This window comes from Rhinolophus sinicus, linkage group LG03 (genome assembly GCF_036562045.2).
Source record: "Rhinolophus sinicus isolate RSC01 linkage group LG03, ASM3656204v1, whole genome shotgun sequence".
Classification (NCBI taxonomy): Eukaryota; Metazoa; Chordata; class Mammalia; order Chiroptera; family Rhinolophidae; genus Rhinolophus; species Rhinolophus sinicus.
Window position 1 is genome coordinate 166259100 of NC_133753.1, and position 17671 is coordinate 166276770.

General features: G+C 34.8%; 1 protein-coding gene across 5 annotated transcripts in view; it reads left to right on the forward strand.

Annotated features, from left to right (window-relative positions):
- Positions 1 to 17671, forward strand: part of ARL15 (ARF like GTPase 15) — a 381079-nt gene that overhangs the window by 201842 nt on the left and 161566 nt on the right. Inside the window, exon 6 of one of the 5 annotated variants that reach the window (XM_074328946.1) lies at positions 4770 to 4858. The exons of the other annotated variants lie outside the window; for them this stretch is intronic. Coding sequence (XP_074185047.1) covers positions 4770 to 4835 — 66 coding nt within the window. The 3' untranslated portion in view covers positions 4836 to 4858. The remainder of the gene's footprint in view (positions 1 to 4769; positions 4859 to 17671) is intronic. 5 annotated transcript variants of the gene reach the window in all.

The following is a 17671-nucleotide window of genomic DNA, read 5'->3' on the forward strand; positions in this document are numbered from 1 at the left end:
GCTTTTATTACATTAGTGAAACTTAGAAGAATTTTTAAAACTCTTACATTTAACACTTTTTCTACGTATATTTAAATGAAACTATTATTTTGCTTCTTTTGGGGTCTTTTTGAAGCAATATATGTTTGAGTGTTTGTAATGGTGAGCTTCACCCTTTATATCTGTATTTCAATTCTGTGTTTTGTAAAAATTCGTATTTCATTAACCCTCATTTAACAAAAGCAACAAATGATTCTGAAGCAAAGCTTACAGAACCATTTCCTTGTCCCATTCATTCATTCATTTTGCAAAAGAAAACTCACTTGGTGCACTGCACATTCCATAGCTTACAAAGTTAATAAAACATTTGTTGAGTTAAATTAATTTGAAGATGGACACATAGTTAATGTCAGCAAGGTGCTTTGAAGATAAAAAGCACAATAAGCGTTAGTTATTATCATTATGATAATTATTATCATTATTATTATTACATAGTGTCTGCTTAAAAATACCTTTGGTTACTCTGGGATGGCTGAAACTAATGAGAGGGGTTAATCTGCTGGATTTTATCCAGAAATAAGGATTTGAGACATAATGCACTGAAGCGTTTTTGTTTTTTCTTAGTAGATCAAGGGATATGTTTGTTTATTCTCTTCCCTAAAGAAAAATAAACTTCCTGTAATGCAGAAGCATCAGAACTCATTTTGAGTAGTTTGAATGTTTTCTTATGTAATTTCTACAAAGATGTCTGAGGAGTAAGTGGAGGTCTTCTGAAAAGGCTCTAAAAATATAGGCATTGATATCTAAATAGCCAAAATCCTTTATTTCTTAGTTAACTATTTCTGAGTTGTATGGAGCTCAAAATTATAATTTTTACATACTAAAAAAGAGAATAGAACATAATTACAGGAAGGATATATGAAAGCTTAGTTCTTATTACAAAAAATAAAAAATTATATCTTTGAAGTTACAAAAATCACTATAACTAATTACATAAACTATCTCCCATGAGAGTATTTTAAGGAGGATTCTTTAGATTATTCCTTAGAAAGAAGACTTTAAGATTAAGCCATATTTCTAACAAGACACTGCAAAGATCATTACCACAAGTCAGAGAGAAAGGAAATACTGAAACGTTTTAACAGGCAAATGTACGAAAGTCAAATGTACACCCAGCCTCACAATCAGGACATTAGTGACATGTCTGAAGAAGACATTCCCTAATATTATTGCAAATTAAATAAGAAAAGACTTCAAGAGAATGAAAAGAGAAAAGGTGCCTGGAGCCAATGAATTACAATTGACAACCTAAAGGCAGTTGAAGAACCAATTGCTAGAGTGATTGCAAAGCTATTCATAGTGTGCAACAGACAGAGCACACCAGAAAGCTGGAACAATGCCTTCAGTTCAGCAATATTGCTTCAAAAGAATGGAAAGAGGGGAACGGGAAGAGCCACTGACCCTGAGACCAATTTCCAGGCAGCTGCACAAACTATATACTGTAATTAAAGGTTTTGACCAGTAATCACAGCAAAGCCAGACTACAGAAAGTCTAGGGAACCAGCAAGGTTTATAATGAGGTAGACATCCTTAACTTAAAGCATGGAAAAAGCAGGTAAGAAAACCAGTCCATTTCTGGCAGTGACTTTGAAAAGCTCTGCTGTATTAGCACTAATAGAAAAATCACATTTTGTTGACCTTCCTACAAGAACAAAAACATGTAAGAAAAGATATCTGCTTTCATCTTTTGAAATGAATAGAATACTCTGCTACTTAGAAGCAGGCGTTTTCTCCTTGCCACTTTATTTTTTTTTTCTTTACCAATGAATTGCATGTGCCTTTGATGGAAACTATGAACTAGACATGTGCAGTGGTACATACAATAGACTGAACGCCTCTTAGAAATGGCACTCTTCCAGTGGACATGGGCTCTGGTAGAAATGAACTAATCCATACCTGAGTAATTTGTCTATGGAACCTCGTCTCTCTTTTGTTTAATGGTATCTAGAATCTCACTTTTTTTTTCTTTCTTTGGTAATATCTCTTTAGGTTGAATCCCATATTCAGCCACAAACAACTACTATTGTTTAAATATTCAGATAACCACTTTGAGATTTATATCTTGAGAAAAGGGGTATATAGTGGTTTTGAATGAAGGTATGATGACAGTCTTTCAATAGAGAGAGGAAGGTGTTCCACCAGAGTCTTTTGAACAAAAATAGCATCTCATCTTGCAGGTGCCATACAGTTTGCTAACTGGGCTTACTGGGATCTTTGCTATCGCAATACCCAACAGTGAAGTAGGAATTACCTTCTTTATCAGAAATTCTGAAATCTAAATTTGTACACATATAAATCTTTGATGCGAAAAAAGTTTCCTACTGCTCAGTTGTAAAGGAGAAGTGGGGTTTCACTTTATTTGATTTAGGCTTATAATTTAACATATTCAAATGTCTGAATTCAGTTGTGTGAAGCACAGTGCACATAGAGTTTAGTTCATTTCACACCTGAAATAAGATTATGGGGTTTGAAACAATGCTTGTTTAGGTAGCTTTTGGACTAAAATGCTCTTTCAGACAGTAAGTACCTCCATAAAATAACTGGAATTGTTTTCAAAAGTGATAATATGTGAGACCAACTAAGCCTTATGGGAAGGAGGTTCTACGTATGAACTGTGAAATAATTTGGAGGTTGCATAGAACAATATAAGTTTAACACGTAGAATTTGTAATAAATTATTTACTTTTAAACTGTGGTTATGACTAAGAGTTTGTCAAGCCAAAACAAGTCTTTATTGAAATGGGCCAGAGTGGAAAATCTGGGTAACTTGTGTATAGTTTAGACAACAAGAACAAAGAAATAATGAAATGAAAATAAGAGTTTTGGCAGGGGAAGCCTTAGAGAACAGCCGGTTGAAGAATGACAGTTGTTAACAGTGCTTAGAAAAGAAAGATGCTGCATTGAAGAGAAGATTGAATAATCGTTAGAAGGATCCTAAAATATAAGGCAAAAAAGGTCTGGAGATAAAGGCAGTATAATTTATATGCACTAAGTAGTATCTTCATTACTGTTGTTGTTGTTATTATTATTATTATGCAAAATCAAATCATTGTGCCCAAATGCCCTAATTTTCCAAAACATAAAAACATAAATTCTTAAGAATAATTTTCTTATTATATATAAAGATGTACATTTATTTAGTTCTAGAATAATTTCATTCAAAATGGTACTTGTCAAACTTACTGCAAAATTAAGTCTAAATATTTGAATTATTTAAATGTGTGGGTAGAGATTCATGAGTATAAAAATGCATGTTTTCAGCAATTTAAAAAAATTTTTCGCATATTTTTATATTGACTTTGATCTTTTTCTTTAATTAAAGCTCAAGTTTAGACATCTTCCTGTTTTTCCTTAATCAATGATGGCTTTTAGTGACTTTTATATTAATAAATGAGTTAAGCTCATTTTTAGGTTAAAAAGGGAAAACAGACTTTGAGGTAAAACAGATCACCATATTGTTTGAGGCTGTTATACGTAGTTAATAGCACATTTTTATTAATACAGCTATCTCTTTTGCACTTTACCAGAAACTCTTCTTTTTTTACATTTCATATTAAGTCTTTTAAACTCTATCAGCATAGTTTTCTGCTCTAGGGAAATATAGCCTGTTTAATGATTCTGAATATGTGGTGCCTCTTTCTTTAATTATTTAGAACATTAGTCCTAACAGTGTAGATACGGAAAGTATAGAATATTTTGTTTAATCTGTACTAATACCATATGAGGCACTAGCCATTGCTTTTTGGTAAAAAGACTAAATACAAATGTACGCTTTTATACTTTTATCTCTTAAAAATAGAATACAAAAATTGTAATTTCTTTAGCAATTGTTCTTATTTGGATTCTACTTAGTCAAAATTTTGCCCTATGGTTCTTTAGCCATAATAAAGCTGAACTGAAAAATGTATGTTATTAAAAATGTCATATTTCTAAGGTGTTAAAGCTAGAGATATGGCTGTAATTCCTAGGTTTACTTTCACTGAAATTATTTTTAGAATAACAACTCTTCTCCAATGCAGTTTATTCACAAATGTGTACAGGTTTGTGATAAACTGTAGTTGAGATTACTTGATCTGTGTCAATTAAGATATATGACTAACATCTTATAGAAATTTGGATCTCTGTGGAGTATTACATAATCTTTAAAAATCGTTTAGTCTTTAATTAATAATCTGAGTGATTAATAAAGTCACATGGTATATTTTTAAGTACAAAAAGTATATAGTGAAAAATATTTCCTTTTCTCCTCATGTACCCTCTTTCTCTCTAATTTACAACTCACTCTCAGCCTTCAGCCAGGCTATGTTATTATAAAACTTTGAATATTAAAAGGTTAGAAACACCAATTTAATTAATTTTCCTTTACAACATAATGAAATATGTACTGTAAATAAATGTAATTATTTTAAAGATGGTACTTCTAAGATACTTGCAGTAAGATATTATAACCATTTTAAGAAAACGAGTTTTAATGATTTAATCTTTAGGTTGTTACCATGAGTTTTAAACAGTTTATTGAATCAAATGAGGGAAGGGGACTTAGTGGAACTCCAATTCTGATTTCATGAGGATTTATTTGATTGTAGGTGGATATGCATCTAAGGCATCATACTTTCATTATGAGAAACTTCAAACATTCAAATAAGTACAGAAAATAACGTGACAGAGAAACACATCTACCCATTACCCAGATTTAGCAACTGTTAATGTTTTTACCATATTTGTTTCAGGTCTTTCTTTTAAAGATGCATTTAAAGCCCCTTTTCCTCACTTCTTCAAAAGTGAGTGTATCTTGAAGTTGGTGTGTAACTTTCCCAAGGTACATTTTTATACTTTTGATACATATGCATGTATCTCTAAATAATATATAGTAATGTTATGTGTGATAAAAATTGACGTAAGTAGTCATATACTTTGTTGTGCTTTTATCATTAAATTTTTCAAGGTTATATGCCATCTATAAATCTAGCTTATTCATTGTCACTGATATATTATGTGCCAACAAAGGACTGTGTCATTTTACTTATTTATCCTCTCATTGATAAAGTTTCTGATTGTTTCTAGATTTTTGAGATTATAAACAAAGTTGATGACTATCTGTGTACACGTTTCCTTGCGTATCTATGCAAGCATTTCTCAAGTATATTCATGTAAAAGTGGAATTGCTGGGTCATGGGATAGACACACATTCCACTTGATGGGTATTTAATTTGGCACTTGGGGTTTGGAAATGACAAACAATAAGACTTTGAGGTCAGAATCTAGATTTAAATCCTTCTTAGTGTTGACCAGCTGAGTAATATTGGGCAAAAACTGAAATCTGTTTCCTTATCTGTAAAATGGGGATAATCCTAGAATTTACCTCAAAGCAAATAGTGAGGATTAAGTGAAGATTGAGCACAGAGTGCTCAGCCAATATTAACTGTGGCTCCTCACCGCTCCCCATCCTCTGAGCAGGAATGAGACGAGGATAAATGGCACTTATAACTGTGTCTGGTATATTGTCACGTCAGTGCTTGTTAAGTACACACAAAAAATGAAACAAAAGACCAATCCAGTTGACGCACAATATATTTATATATTTTTGAGGATGCTTAAAGGATACATTGCAAATACAAAAGAAATTAAAAGCAAAAATCAATGATGATTGTACACAACCCTTACAATTTTTATTAAATTGTATGAAATTAATTAATTTTATTTTTATCTATATGTACAGAGTTCTCATCAGAAATCATTAGCTGATAGAATGTACTTTCCTATTTGTTGTAAGGAAACCAGGAAAATCAAATCTTTGGGTGATTTTCACGTGTAAAATTTGATACTAAAGCTTGTTCTTTACAATGTTGTAGATATGTCATTCTGCTTTAATTTTTTAATATGTCAATTTTGAAAACTGTTACATTAGTAGCTTTATCTTTAAAAAGAGAAAAAAGTACAAAAGCAAGTGTAGAATGGTATACTTTGCCAAGTGTAAAAATGAGGGAGATGCTTAAACAAGCTGTGTACCTACCTGCAGATTTCTAGGCTTCTGTGAGGCCCCACAGAAGCCCAGAAATCTGCTTTTTATAGTATGTCACTTGGTGTGTTCTCATGATGTGATTGACAGGCTTGTTGTTTCCTCTCTTTGAAAGCCCAAGAGGTTACTCGGATTATTTTAGAGTGTTCATCACACCGATTCTTACTTTACTATTTAAATAGGATCGTCTCAAGCCTTAAAAGTGGATTACTTTGCATTACTTTTATTGCTTTTCAAGTGTTTTTGAAAATATTTAAGAGTCCTCCTAAAAACTGGATTTCCTGGAGTGTGTTTTCTTTGGGGGAAAATTTTAAGGCTTAGTTGTAGATTTTCCAAAAGCCCAAAACTTAACAACCAAAAGGACCTGACTGAAACAAATCACTTAATGAAAGAAAAAAAAAAAAATGAACACAGGGCGTAAGAGGAGAAAACCCATCTTATCTCTGTATTTCTTATAATAAATCAGACCTGTGTGTGTTTTTAACAAAAAAGAGGGTGTGCTTTTTTTACCCCTTCATTCTCAGTTTCTTTTGATCATTGATCTGGGTGACCCTCTGCTCAGGGTTTTTTTTCTTCATTTGACATGGACAGATTTTTGAAGTATAGCTCTCCTTTGGGAACCCCGGGGAGTTCCACTTGACTAACCTGTGATCTAATGAGCAGTAATGCACGGTTACAGTGGCCATTTTGTGTGCTTTGAGGAAGATGGCTAGACAGAGTGGGAGAAAGGCAACGATGTCTATGAGTAAAAGAGAGGCAAGGAAATCGAACAGTGTGAAAAAGACTTGTTAGCCCACATTAGTTTGCCTGATTTACTTCACAACAGGTCAGGAAAGGCCAACAGCAGGGTTGTCGTTAAATTGCAAAGTGGGAAAATCCTAGTGTTAGAAAGCTTTCAGATCTCCAAGAGCGATTAATTCCAAAGTTGGTTGTAACTCACCTTTAAATAGCAGCAGACAGGGCAGCATAGAACTTTCCTTCAGTCTTATATATATTTATGAAATAATTATGTGACCCTAGATTCTTTCTCGGTGCTGAAAGTTTTAAACATCCTGTCATGGGTAGTCCATCGTACAATGAGCTTGGATGTGAAAGACAAGCTTAAAAACTGAGCAAGTCATTGCACTTTTTTATGCCCTGTTGTCAGTCTGACCCTTAATGAGGTGCCCATGCCGTCCGTTTAGAAATGCTGTAAGAGTGCATTTGTGAAGTCCTATCCTGGTAACTGGAGGAAGCTCTGTAGTTTGTCTCTGCATGTGTACTGTGGTGTGTGTGTCTGTGGAAGTGTGCTCATGTGTATATCCTCCCCTTAGTGTATAATCAGCGTTAATTAAGAAAACCAAATTAGGTTTCAACATCTTTCTTTCCTCTACCTCAAGCTTACTCTGGTACATTTTAAATCTTACTATTGTTTATGCCTTTTAGGTGAAAGAGAATAGATGACTTACTAAAAAATACCCAAGTTCCTAGAATATGTTGACCAGCTTAAATGGGAACATGCAAGTTATTTATAATTTTTCGTCTTTTTTCCTGCACATTCAAAAGAACGTTGGAGTTTATATACTAGAAAAAAGTTAGTTATTGATCATGACACTGCTTTTGTTTGATTACCCTGTCTGTTAAGACTAGCCAATCAAAGCCATCTACCTATGGGATTAAGGAACACTTGGTAGTGCCAACCTGTCTGTCTGTCTGTCTATCTATCTATCTATCTATCTATCTATCTATCTATCTATCTTTCTATTTTTCTATCGATTGGTCGACTCTAAAACCTTTATTTGAGATAGAAATGGAAGCCCAACAAAGGGCAATACTCTTGCTGGATTGTGGCAGACATTACCTCACGCTCCATGATTGCTTCCTGCTTTAGGGTTAGAAAATGTATGAGGCCTAAGTGTATTCTTTGTGCCATAAGACTGCCCAGAGGATGGATTGGCCTACTGCAATCCCAGTTCAGATGCCTTGGCTGTGATAAGAATTTTGTTCAGTAGAATAAAAGTACATTAGATAGACCAAATTTCAGCCTTACTTAATGACCAGTATTTGTAGATATGCCTGCCTATCTGCAAATTGGCAAAAGGAAGTTTCCCAAAGATGAATGATACCTTGGTTCAGAATTTTAAGCATATTTTAGTGTTTTAAAAATGACATTGTTTATTTAACAAAAATCTGTGTTCATTCTCTCAACCAATCTTTTTTGCAGGCTTACTATGTGCCAAATACTGTGCAAGGGGTTGCAAAGATGAATAAGATATGGTCCCTTCCCTCAAGTTTTAGATATAACATATAGTTACAGTATATTATGATGAGAGCCAATGGAAATATGTAAAGACTCCTATGGAAACACTGAGGAGAGACTAAAATTAATGTGAACTAACACATGCATAGCACAATGTATGTTTCACATACATTATATCAGATAATTCTCTTGGCTGTCCTAGAGAGTATGGCATTATTTCCTCATCCATTTTATTAACGAAAGCCCCAGAAATAAAGTAATAAACTACCAAAGATTCAATTTGTGACCTGAACCCACGTCTTTGACTTCAACTCATTTGCTCTTTACATTCCACCACAACAATCACTTGTCATTGAATTTTTTTTTAAACAAAAAAACATTTTATTTTATTTTTAAAAATATAACTTAATTTTCTTTTTATTACTTTGAAGTCTTGAATCAAGTTTTTTTCTTGGGTGTTTCTTGCTACTTAGACAGACCCGAGCTGCCTATTTGCAGATGGGCCCTTTTTACAAATGAGCGCAATTGAAATGTGAGTAATATATTGAAGAAACTAAGCCAAGTGTGTTTCTATATATTTGTGAAACAGAGTGACTATTGTATTCCAGTACTTAGGAGAGAAAGCCTGCTGATTTGGGCTTAACTTACTGTCCAGTCCATCTTTGTTTTTAGAAATAACACAAGACTGCATTAGAGAACTAATGACACCGAAAGCAATTTCTGTAAACACCCAACCTCCTCCCTAAGCTTTTCTGGCTGTAACCCCACCTCTAGCAGCTTTCAGGCTCCATTCATTCACGTGTTTATATTCATCACTTTTATAAATGAGACACAAGAAAAAGACGGGAAGATAGAAAAAGGTCTTTGGGGCAGAGAGAACAAGTTAAGAAAAGGAGTGGGATATAACACAACATGTCATATTTTGGGAATTGTTAACCATTCTAAAATGAACAATAAATTGTCTAAATGTAAACCTTTCTGTACTTACATGGGAAATAAATAACCATCAGAGAGTTAAAAAGATGACTTTGGATTAAACCATAGTTCCTTTTTGGGTACTTCTTATTAAATACCTCTACCACATGTGATGGAAGAAAGACAGACTGGGATTTTAGATAAACTCATCTGACTTCAAAGTGGCAATGGATTCCTAAATTCTTCCTATCCTATAAAATGCTGCAGGCCCACTGAAGGATAGAGAACACATTAGAAACTATTTGTCATCTCTCAGAAAAATCCTGAATCTTGGTTTTTATACCACTGTTTTCTTCTTTGAATAGTATAGTTGTACCATATTTCTATTCCAGAAATAGTTGATATTCTTGTTAAGAAGACTGCTTAATAAGTCAACAAATATTCACAGGGGGAAAGGATCTATATTTTCATTATTGAAAACACATGGTATTCCACATGGGCAGTTTTCAAAACCGTTTGCTTCATAATGAGGTGATGGTAATTCCCTTTTAGAGATGGATAAAACGAATGATTCAGAGGGTGGTAAAAAGTTATTAATGTTGGGTGGCCAGTTAGCTCAGTTGGTTAGACTGTGGTTCTCTTAACAACAAGGTTGCCGGTTCGATCCCCACATGGGCCACTGTGAGCTGCACCCTCCACAACTAGATTTAAACAACTACATGACTTGGAGCTGATGGGTCCTAGAAAGACACTTAAAATAAATAAAAGTTAAAAAAAATTATTAATACAGCATTTCTAAAAATGCTTTAAAACTTGCATTAGGATATTTAAGAGAAAATGGTGATGGTTATTTAAAATACCTATTTGAATTATATACCCCAGTACTTTTTTTTCTGTTGTTATTTTACCTTTGTGTAGTCTCTATATCATGATTTATTTTGGGTTATAGTGTATCTCAGTTGGGAATTTCTATCTTTTTTTTTTTAATTTTAAATTCTTTTTATTTTTCAATTACAGTTGAAATACAATATTATATTAGTTTTGGGTATACAACATAGTGATTAGACATTTATATAATTTATGAAGTAATCACCCTGATACGTCTAGTACCCACCTGACACCATACATAGTTATTACAATATTATTGACTATATTCCCTATGCTGTATTTTACATCCCCATGACTGTATTTCTAACTGGCAACTTGTACATCGTAGTGAATTCAAAATCTTTAATATTGTCATATTAAAACACAATTCAGGTATTTATAACATAATTTATTTAGTAGAATTGTTCTTTTTTTCTTCACACTTGAAGAAATAGAAACGCTTTTAATGTATTGGAGAAATGTGGCAATTTTTAAGGAAATCTAAATAAAAACCTTGTAAAGACGAGTCATGGGAGACGTCAGAAATTTGGTAAACATCAAGATTAACTGGTATGACATTTGCTAAGGCAGGTGGTAAATGTCAAAAATGTATTGACTAGCCCTGTATGGCATATATGCATCAAGTCTTGAGAACCATTGTTTCTCTGGGGTATTCATCTGAAATGCCTTTCATCTGTTTCTCTAATTGTTTCACAGACTAAACCCTGTATAGAAACCTTCACTCTGAGACCACACTGAAAACACATCTGCACTTAAGGATGCAGATTTTAAAAAATGAATGTTTGTATATATCCATATAAATTGATATTTGAGATAATCTGTCTTTATAGCAGAATCTTGATACTCATCAGGATATATTCGAAACTTCCCTCCAGTAGAGAAGTCACTTAAACATTGTGTAATATTGATACTTAAGAGAGAAAAGAGTAAGTTAAAGTCATTTTTGCACATTTTACAGAAGTCACCCTTTTATTTCAAAAGAGGTTTGGTAACCCAATCAGTCTTTTAATGGGTAGAATATGTGTAGGAAGCACAGTTGTACTGGAGACCTTTACAACCCCCTTCTGCCTTTGGATTATGAGAATCAGAAGTCTACTAAAGTCTACTAGCTCTTTATTTATGGAAAGATAGTGAACAAATATAGAGTTGCTGAATGCGTGTCAGAGTGAGAAGACCATCCCCGACCCTGCAACGTCCTTACTCTGGCGTCAAATGCTGCCCAAGTTTTTTCAGTTCCCGTTAGGCCAGGTTTAGGGTGCTGGTTTGGTTTCAGAGTGAGCCCATTCTGCATCCAGAGAACACTCTGGCCTAGGCATTTTGCTCAATGCTAGAACTTCCTTCCTGTTTGAGTGATAAAATGGAGAATGTACCTTAGAACAGTGCAGACTCTCTAGATAAGACTTCTGCATTCTTCCAGGGCTAAAATATACACATAAAAGTAGTCTCCTTGTGAAGCTCTATGCTATATATTCGCCATTCAACAAGAGACACTATTCTCAGTGATTACCAAGAATTCAACTGCACCTTCTTTTCAACATTAAATCTAGGGCTGCATCTTTACCATCAAAGCATGGCTTTGTGTTTGTCCATCACTCATCCTTTATGAATACTTCTTTTATATGTCTGCATTTCAGTGTGCCTATAAAATGTGTGTATGTGTGTGGAATATGATTATGATGCAATAAGAGTTTTAAAAAAAAAAATACCCCGAAAGTGTATGAATGCTATCTCCTTCTAAGCACAGAGAGTTTTTTAAATTTATGACATATTGTGTTGCAGGAAAAAGTGATAAAAGTTGAAATAGTATCATTTGGATCTTATTTTCCTATTTCACACCTATCTCGATGTGATAATTCATGTCATTATATGATTTGACAGAATAAAGATCAGCCTAATGATCTCTGACTTGGGGTTATATTTGAAACCTGGTCGAAGATATTTCTGGAACCCAGCCCAGTAAGGGAGAGGAAAGCCTGCTGAGGCCTGGTGCCTCGGTGAGCATGGGACTAGAGGACAGAATACACAGAGCACATAAATATAAACCCTTTAAGGAATAATGCAGTGACAACAAGGTTGATACTCTCTGCGGTCAAGATTACCATGAGAGGATTTATGTTATTTCAGAAATGCTTCTTTCCTCTATTGAAATCGTCTTCTGGCCTCTGGCATATGAGCCATACAGGAAAATCTTTGTATGTTTTTGGTATTTTTTAAATAAAATGTTTCTATATTTCATGCTTTGTCATCTATTTAATTATGAATTTGTCTAAGGACTATGTGTGTTTGCTTCATCAGTTCATTCTTTTATTCAATATGTATTTATTGAGCACCTGCTTTCATAATCCAGGCAATTAGAATTTACTCGTTAGAACCAAATATCTTCATTCCTGAAGGTATTGACAAGCGTAGTCAAGGTTTCTAAAGCCAAATGCCAAAAGAATTCCAAATAGGTTTTAGGCATCACTTGGAGTAAATATATAGTATAGAGCTTCACAAGGAGACTACTTTTATTTGTATATTTTAGCCCCGGAAGTTCTGGGATAAACATGTATTGACTCCATATCCTCATGTTATTAAAAAAGAAAGTTTCAGTCTGTCCGTTAGCCACATGTAAGTTGCTGGAGGCAGGGGAGGGGGAGGAATGTACGGAAATGTGTCTGACTTAGGATGTCTCGTTTTCCAGAATCCCTGCCAAGGGCTGGCAAGCCCAGAAAGGCAGAGGCTGGCACCATTCCCTGCCGCTCCCCACTCTCCATGGCATACCCCATCAGACGCCTGTTCTAGGCATGACCTAGATTCCCTAGCTGATGCCTGGGTCCATCAGGGCCCATTGCATTTTTTTCCCCCTCATCTCTTCATCTCAAGTCTTGCTCAGCCATTAAGTTAAAGAAATGCTCCAAAGGCCGGTGCCAAAATATGTCTGCCCTTCTCAGTGGCACATGCCCAACTGTCAGTTGACAGGTGGACACAGCACCTGGGGAACAGTTAGCTTCCCGTGCCAGATGGAGTTTTACTGGTCCAGGAGAAGGCCCACAACTGGGTTGCTAGAACAGATGCTCTGCAGACAGTCTCTGGGTCTCAGCTTTCCTCATCGTCCCCTTGTTCCACCTTCCCTAACTGAAAATGTCGATGAGTAGAGCTCTCCAGCAGTGTAGATTTCCAAGCAAAAAATTTCTCTGCTAACCTGGTGTTCGAGAAACAGTCTCCAGCCCTTCAAAACTTAAGAAATAAAGTCTCTAAAACAGAGATATGTATAATTATGGAATTTGAATAATGACCTTAGAAAACATAGGTTATGAAAACATTTATATTAGCTTTTGCCAAAAGGTTGTTTGGCTGGTGTTGGGAGTGCTGACACTTTAATTGGCGTTTTCACCTCTCAATAGCACAATTTGGATGTAAATTTATTTATGATAGATGATCATACATAAAAGAAGTACCTTTCAGATTTCCAAAGTGTGGAAGAAACATTTTTTTCTGTGGTCTGATACATGTCCTTGTTTATTGTAAATAGTTGAAGAAATGTAAAAGTGGATTCCTTAGATATCCAACCTAGTACTTAAAAATTTTAGAGGAAATTTAATCTAGTGAAGCTGTTGTTTTTCAAATAAGAAAATACTAGTGTTTTCAGTTCTGCCTTTCAGCCATAAACCATTTGCATTATGACAAATGACTCATCAATTTTAGTAAAAGGCATCTCAGTGCACCGTCTCATTATAGCCTTTTGCAGTTGTGTTACAGGTATGTCTTGTAGCATTATACCTTCATGCAAAAGACGGTACAGTGCCAGACTTACTTTTTTTCTCATCAGTTCAGGATTTTAAAATTACCCTGTTTTTTTCCCCCTTCTTCCCACTTTCTCTCCCTCCCTCCGTCTCTCCTTCTCCCCTCCTTCCTTCCCTCTTTGTTTCCTTCCCTTCCTTATTGTGAAATTATGAAAAATGTATAGAGCATATATATGTACTTAAAGAATATTACTACAAATGCCGGTGTCCCTACTCCTACATCAAAGAATAGACCACCATCGGTGTCTTATTCATCTCTGTGCCCCTCATTTGCATGACTCCCTTACCTCCCAACCCAGAAGCAACCACTGTCTTGAATTGGGTAGCCTATTTGCTTTTTATGCTTCTGTCACCTATGTATATATTTCCCAGTAATATATAGTTGCACCTATGTTTTGAACTTTGCATAGATTGGGAATCATACCAAATGTATTCTTCTGAAATTTTTCTATATTTGTTCATCATAATCTTTTTGAGATTTATACATGTTCATCTGGGAGGCTGTGATTCCTATTTCTTCATTGCTATATAATATTCCATCGTATGAGTATATCACTATCCATTTTACTATTGATGAACATTTGCCATTGTTTCCATTGTCTTGGATATTACAAAAACCACTGCTGGGAACATTTCTGAACCTATCTTTTGTATATGTACAACCATTTTACAGTAGTAGATACCTAAGAATGCAAAGAGTTATAAAGTACATGCATATTTAACCTTATTAGATACTGCCAAGACATTTTCCAGAGCAAATAAAAATTCCTTTTTGTCACATCCTTGTCAGTATATGGAATTATCTGGCTTTTTACATTTTGTACATTTTTGTGCATAACTTGACGTTTTCTAACTGATTGGTGCTGTTAAATATAAGAAACTTGTATTTGTACATTGCTTATTTTTAGCCAGAAAACTTGGTGGACTATTAATACTTAAGATTTGTCTGTATATTCTATGATTTTTCTGTATGTATTAATTTCATCAGCAATTCTTGTTTCTTCCTTTCCATGTCTGTTTCTTTTGCTTTTTCTTATCTTCCAGCATTGACTCAGATCTCCAGAACAATTTTGAATAGCTCTTCTCTCCTTCTGGCTGTAAAGGGAGTACTTTGAAACATTTTTCCTTTAAATATAATGTTTACTGCAGGCTATTTATTTATTTATTTAGGTAAATCTCTTTAATCCAGTGAAGGATGAAGGGCATTCTTGTAAAAGATGTCCTTTTCTATTGTGAGGTGGATTTTATTAGGAATGGATATAGAGATTTTTCAAATGCTTCTTTATAATTACTGGGAAGATTATGTGATTTTCCCCTCTTAATGGTAACCTATTAATGTGGTAAATTACCTAAATTTATTACCTAATATTTAATCATCCTTGCATAGTATTAGATGTGATGGCTACAGAAGAAATGTCAGAAGTTCTCTATCCTTAATTAACTTACAGTCTAATTGAAGAGACAAAACATGATTAAAGAAAAGTTAATAGATGCTACAAGGGTAGATTGTAATTATTTGCTATATTAATGGGGTTTTGAGTTCAGTTAACAAGAACCGCTGTGTGCTCCAGCGGGCTGAGCCAGCTTCCTGGAGGGGGTCCTGGAGCTAAAACTAGAAGAATGTCTGTTTTTTATGACACTTTGAATAGCATTGCATTGGTTTACCAAATTGCCTGAATTTTGAGATTTTAACACTGATTTCAAGTAACCCCCCCCCCCCATGAATGTTGCTGCTTAGTAAGGTTTATTGCATTTTATCTGACAAAACCACCCTTAGACTCTTAACTCTGTTCCTAGCAAACAGTTTGCTGCTGACCAATTTTTAGGTCTTTAGTCCCATCCTGCTACAAAATAAGCTGCATAAATATTTGGACATCTGTTTTCATAATAAACTGTTTGATTGGAAAAGAGGACTGATGAAGAACAACTTAATTCAACCAATATTTGTAAGGCACTCACACCATGGAATGGACTCTGCTAGGTTCCTATATAAATAACTACTCAGACTTGCCCTCAGGAAGCTTCCTGTCTACTAGGGAGCTTAAAATTCAGTGAGATTGTGCTGTGCACTGTTGTCCTTGAACCTGAAGTAATTAAAATTCTCATTCTTTTCCTCATTGGGAATGATTTTTGCCGCAGTGGCTTCAAGAGGGTTACTCTACCTTTAAATAGGCTGAGAAAGTCATTTTCATGCTAGGTAATGGGGCAGTGACTAGAAGAAAGTTTTCAACAGCCAAATTAGATAATTTTTGTTATTTTGTTTTAAAGATCTATGTGTACACATATATTTGTTTTGCTTTATTTAACTTAGTCCTGCAGGTTTTTCTTTTACAGTTCTTTATGCCACGTTTTTTTGCCATTTTAGTCACATATACCTATCCCGGTTTTGACAGTCCTGTAAGACCTCTTCAGTCAATGCTGCTTCCTTCACACTATTTTGCCTTAATTTATTCATATCCTTGTCCGGACAGCTCCTCAGTTATAGAAGGAGTTGTTTTCTTCTTTTTGTCTTTTTTGTATTTTATTTGCTCTGTTATCGACACGCATTCTTTATCATCTTTCCGTATGATTTCTGGAAACAGCCATAATAGCTGGCAGTGTATCTTGCCATATTAACATGAGAATTGTGGTGTAGTGCCTGGGATGCATCGTATTCCTGTGGCTGTACAATCAATCAGCTAACGTCCAAAACAGTGTCATGATTATGCCTATTAATATTTGGAGCCATTTAATTTCATTTCTGTTGGCTGTAGATACGGTAACAGTATTTCTGGCGTCCTCCATTGCTGGCGTTGTAAATGTGTTGAATGCCAATGGGGAACAAGTCACGTTTGTATTTTAGCAGACTGGAATATTTGTGGTAAATGCAGTTGTGGCCTGGTGTCTCTGCCATTCCTTGTAGCTGTCCAAACCAGAGGTGCTAGCTACTTCCTAAAAGTGGAGAATTCCAAGAATCCAACCATAGCATGCTTTTGGTTTTTGCTACTAAGGAGATCTGGGACTACAGATTGCTAAAGTAGCATAATATCATGGTTTAGTTTAGAAACTATGGGATGTAGTGTTAGGTTGTCAGCAAGTACCCTCTAAAGTTATATGACTAAGTTCAAACTCCATTCTTCTGCCTACCGACTTTAAGATGAAAATAATCTATTAATCCAACCTTAAACAACGTTTGAAAAGCATCATTAAAGTATAAAAAATTATTTGACTTTGCGTATATAGATTTTTCATCCCTCCCTTATTATCTTCATGGTCTGTTCTCTTTTCAAATCACTAAGCCATCTGCCTATAGGAACTTGATTGCTTGTTGTGAAAAGCAAACCCAAAACCCAGAAAAATGGAGGTCCAATTTATTGTACTTACCATTAGGCCTGCCTTATGTTCACCTGACCCATTTTGATTTCTTTTTGCTCCTAGTTTAGTGAACTAGTGTATATTTTTATGGCTAATTCGCATACATATTTCATAGAGTGTTAGGATTAACTAAGGATAAGTAGAGGGGGGTGGGAGAAATATTCTTTGCTTCCCCATCCTGTCTGGAGAGGTCATAAAATGCATTCCAGTGAAGGTAAACAATCACCAGTTCAAGAAATCTCTTCAACTGAAAGCCTGATAAAATTTACATGTGTTGAAAGTGCCTTAAGCTACCACAAAATACATATGCATGAATTACATTTGTTTAATAACCCTTTCACTGCCTCTATGTCTTTAAGTCCTCTCTTAGGTCATGAAACACCTCCCTAAATATCCCATGAGTAGGGTGAGGCTATTTGCATTGACAATTTT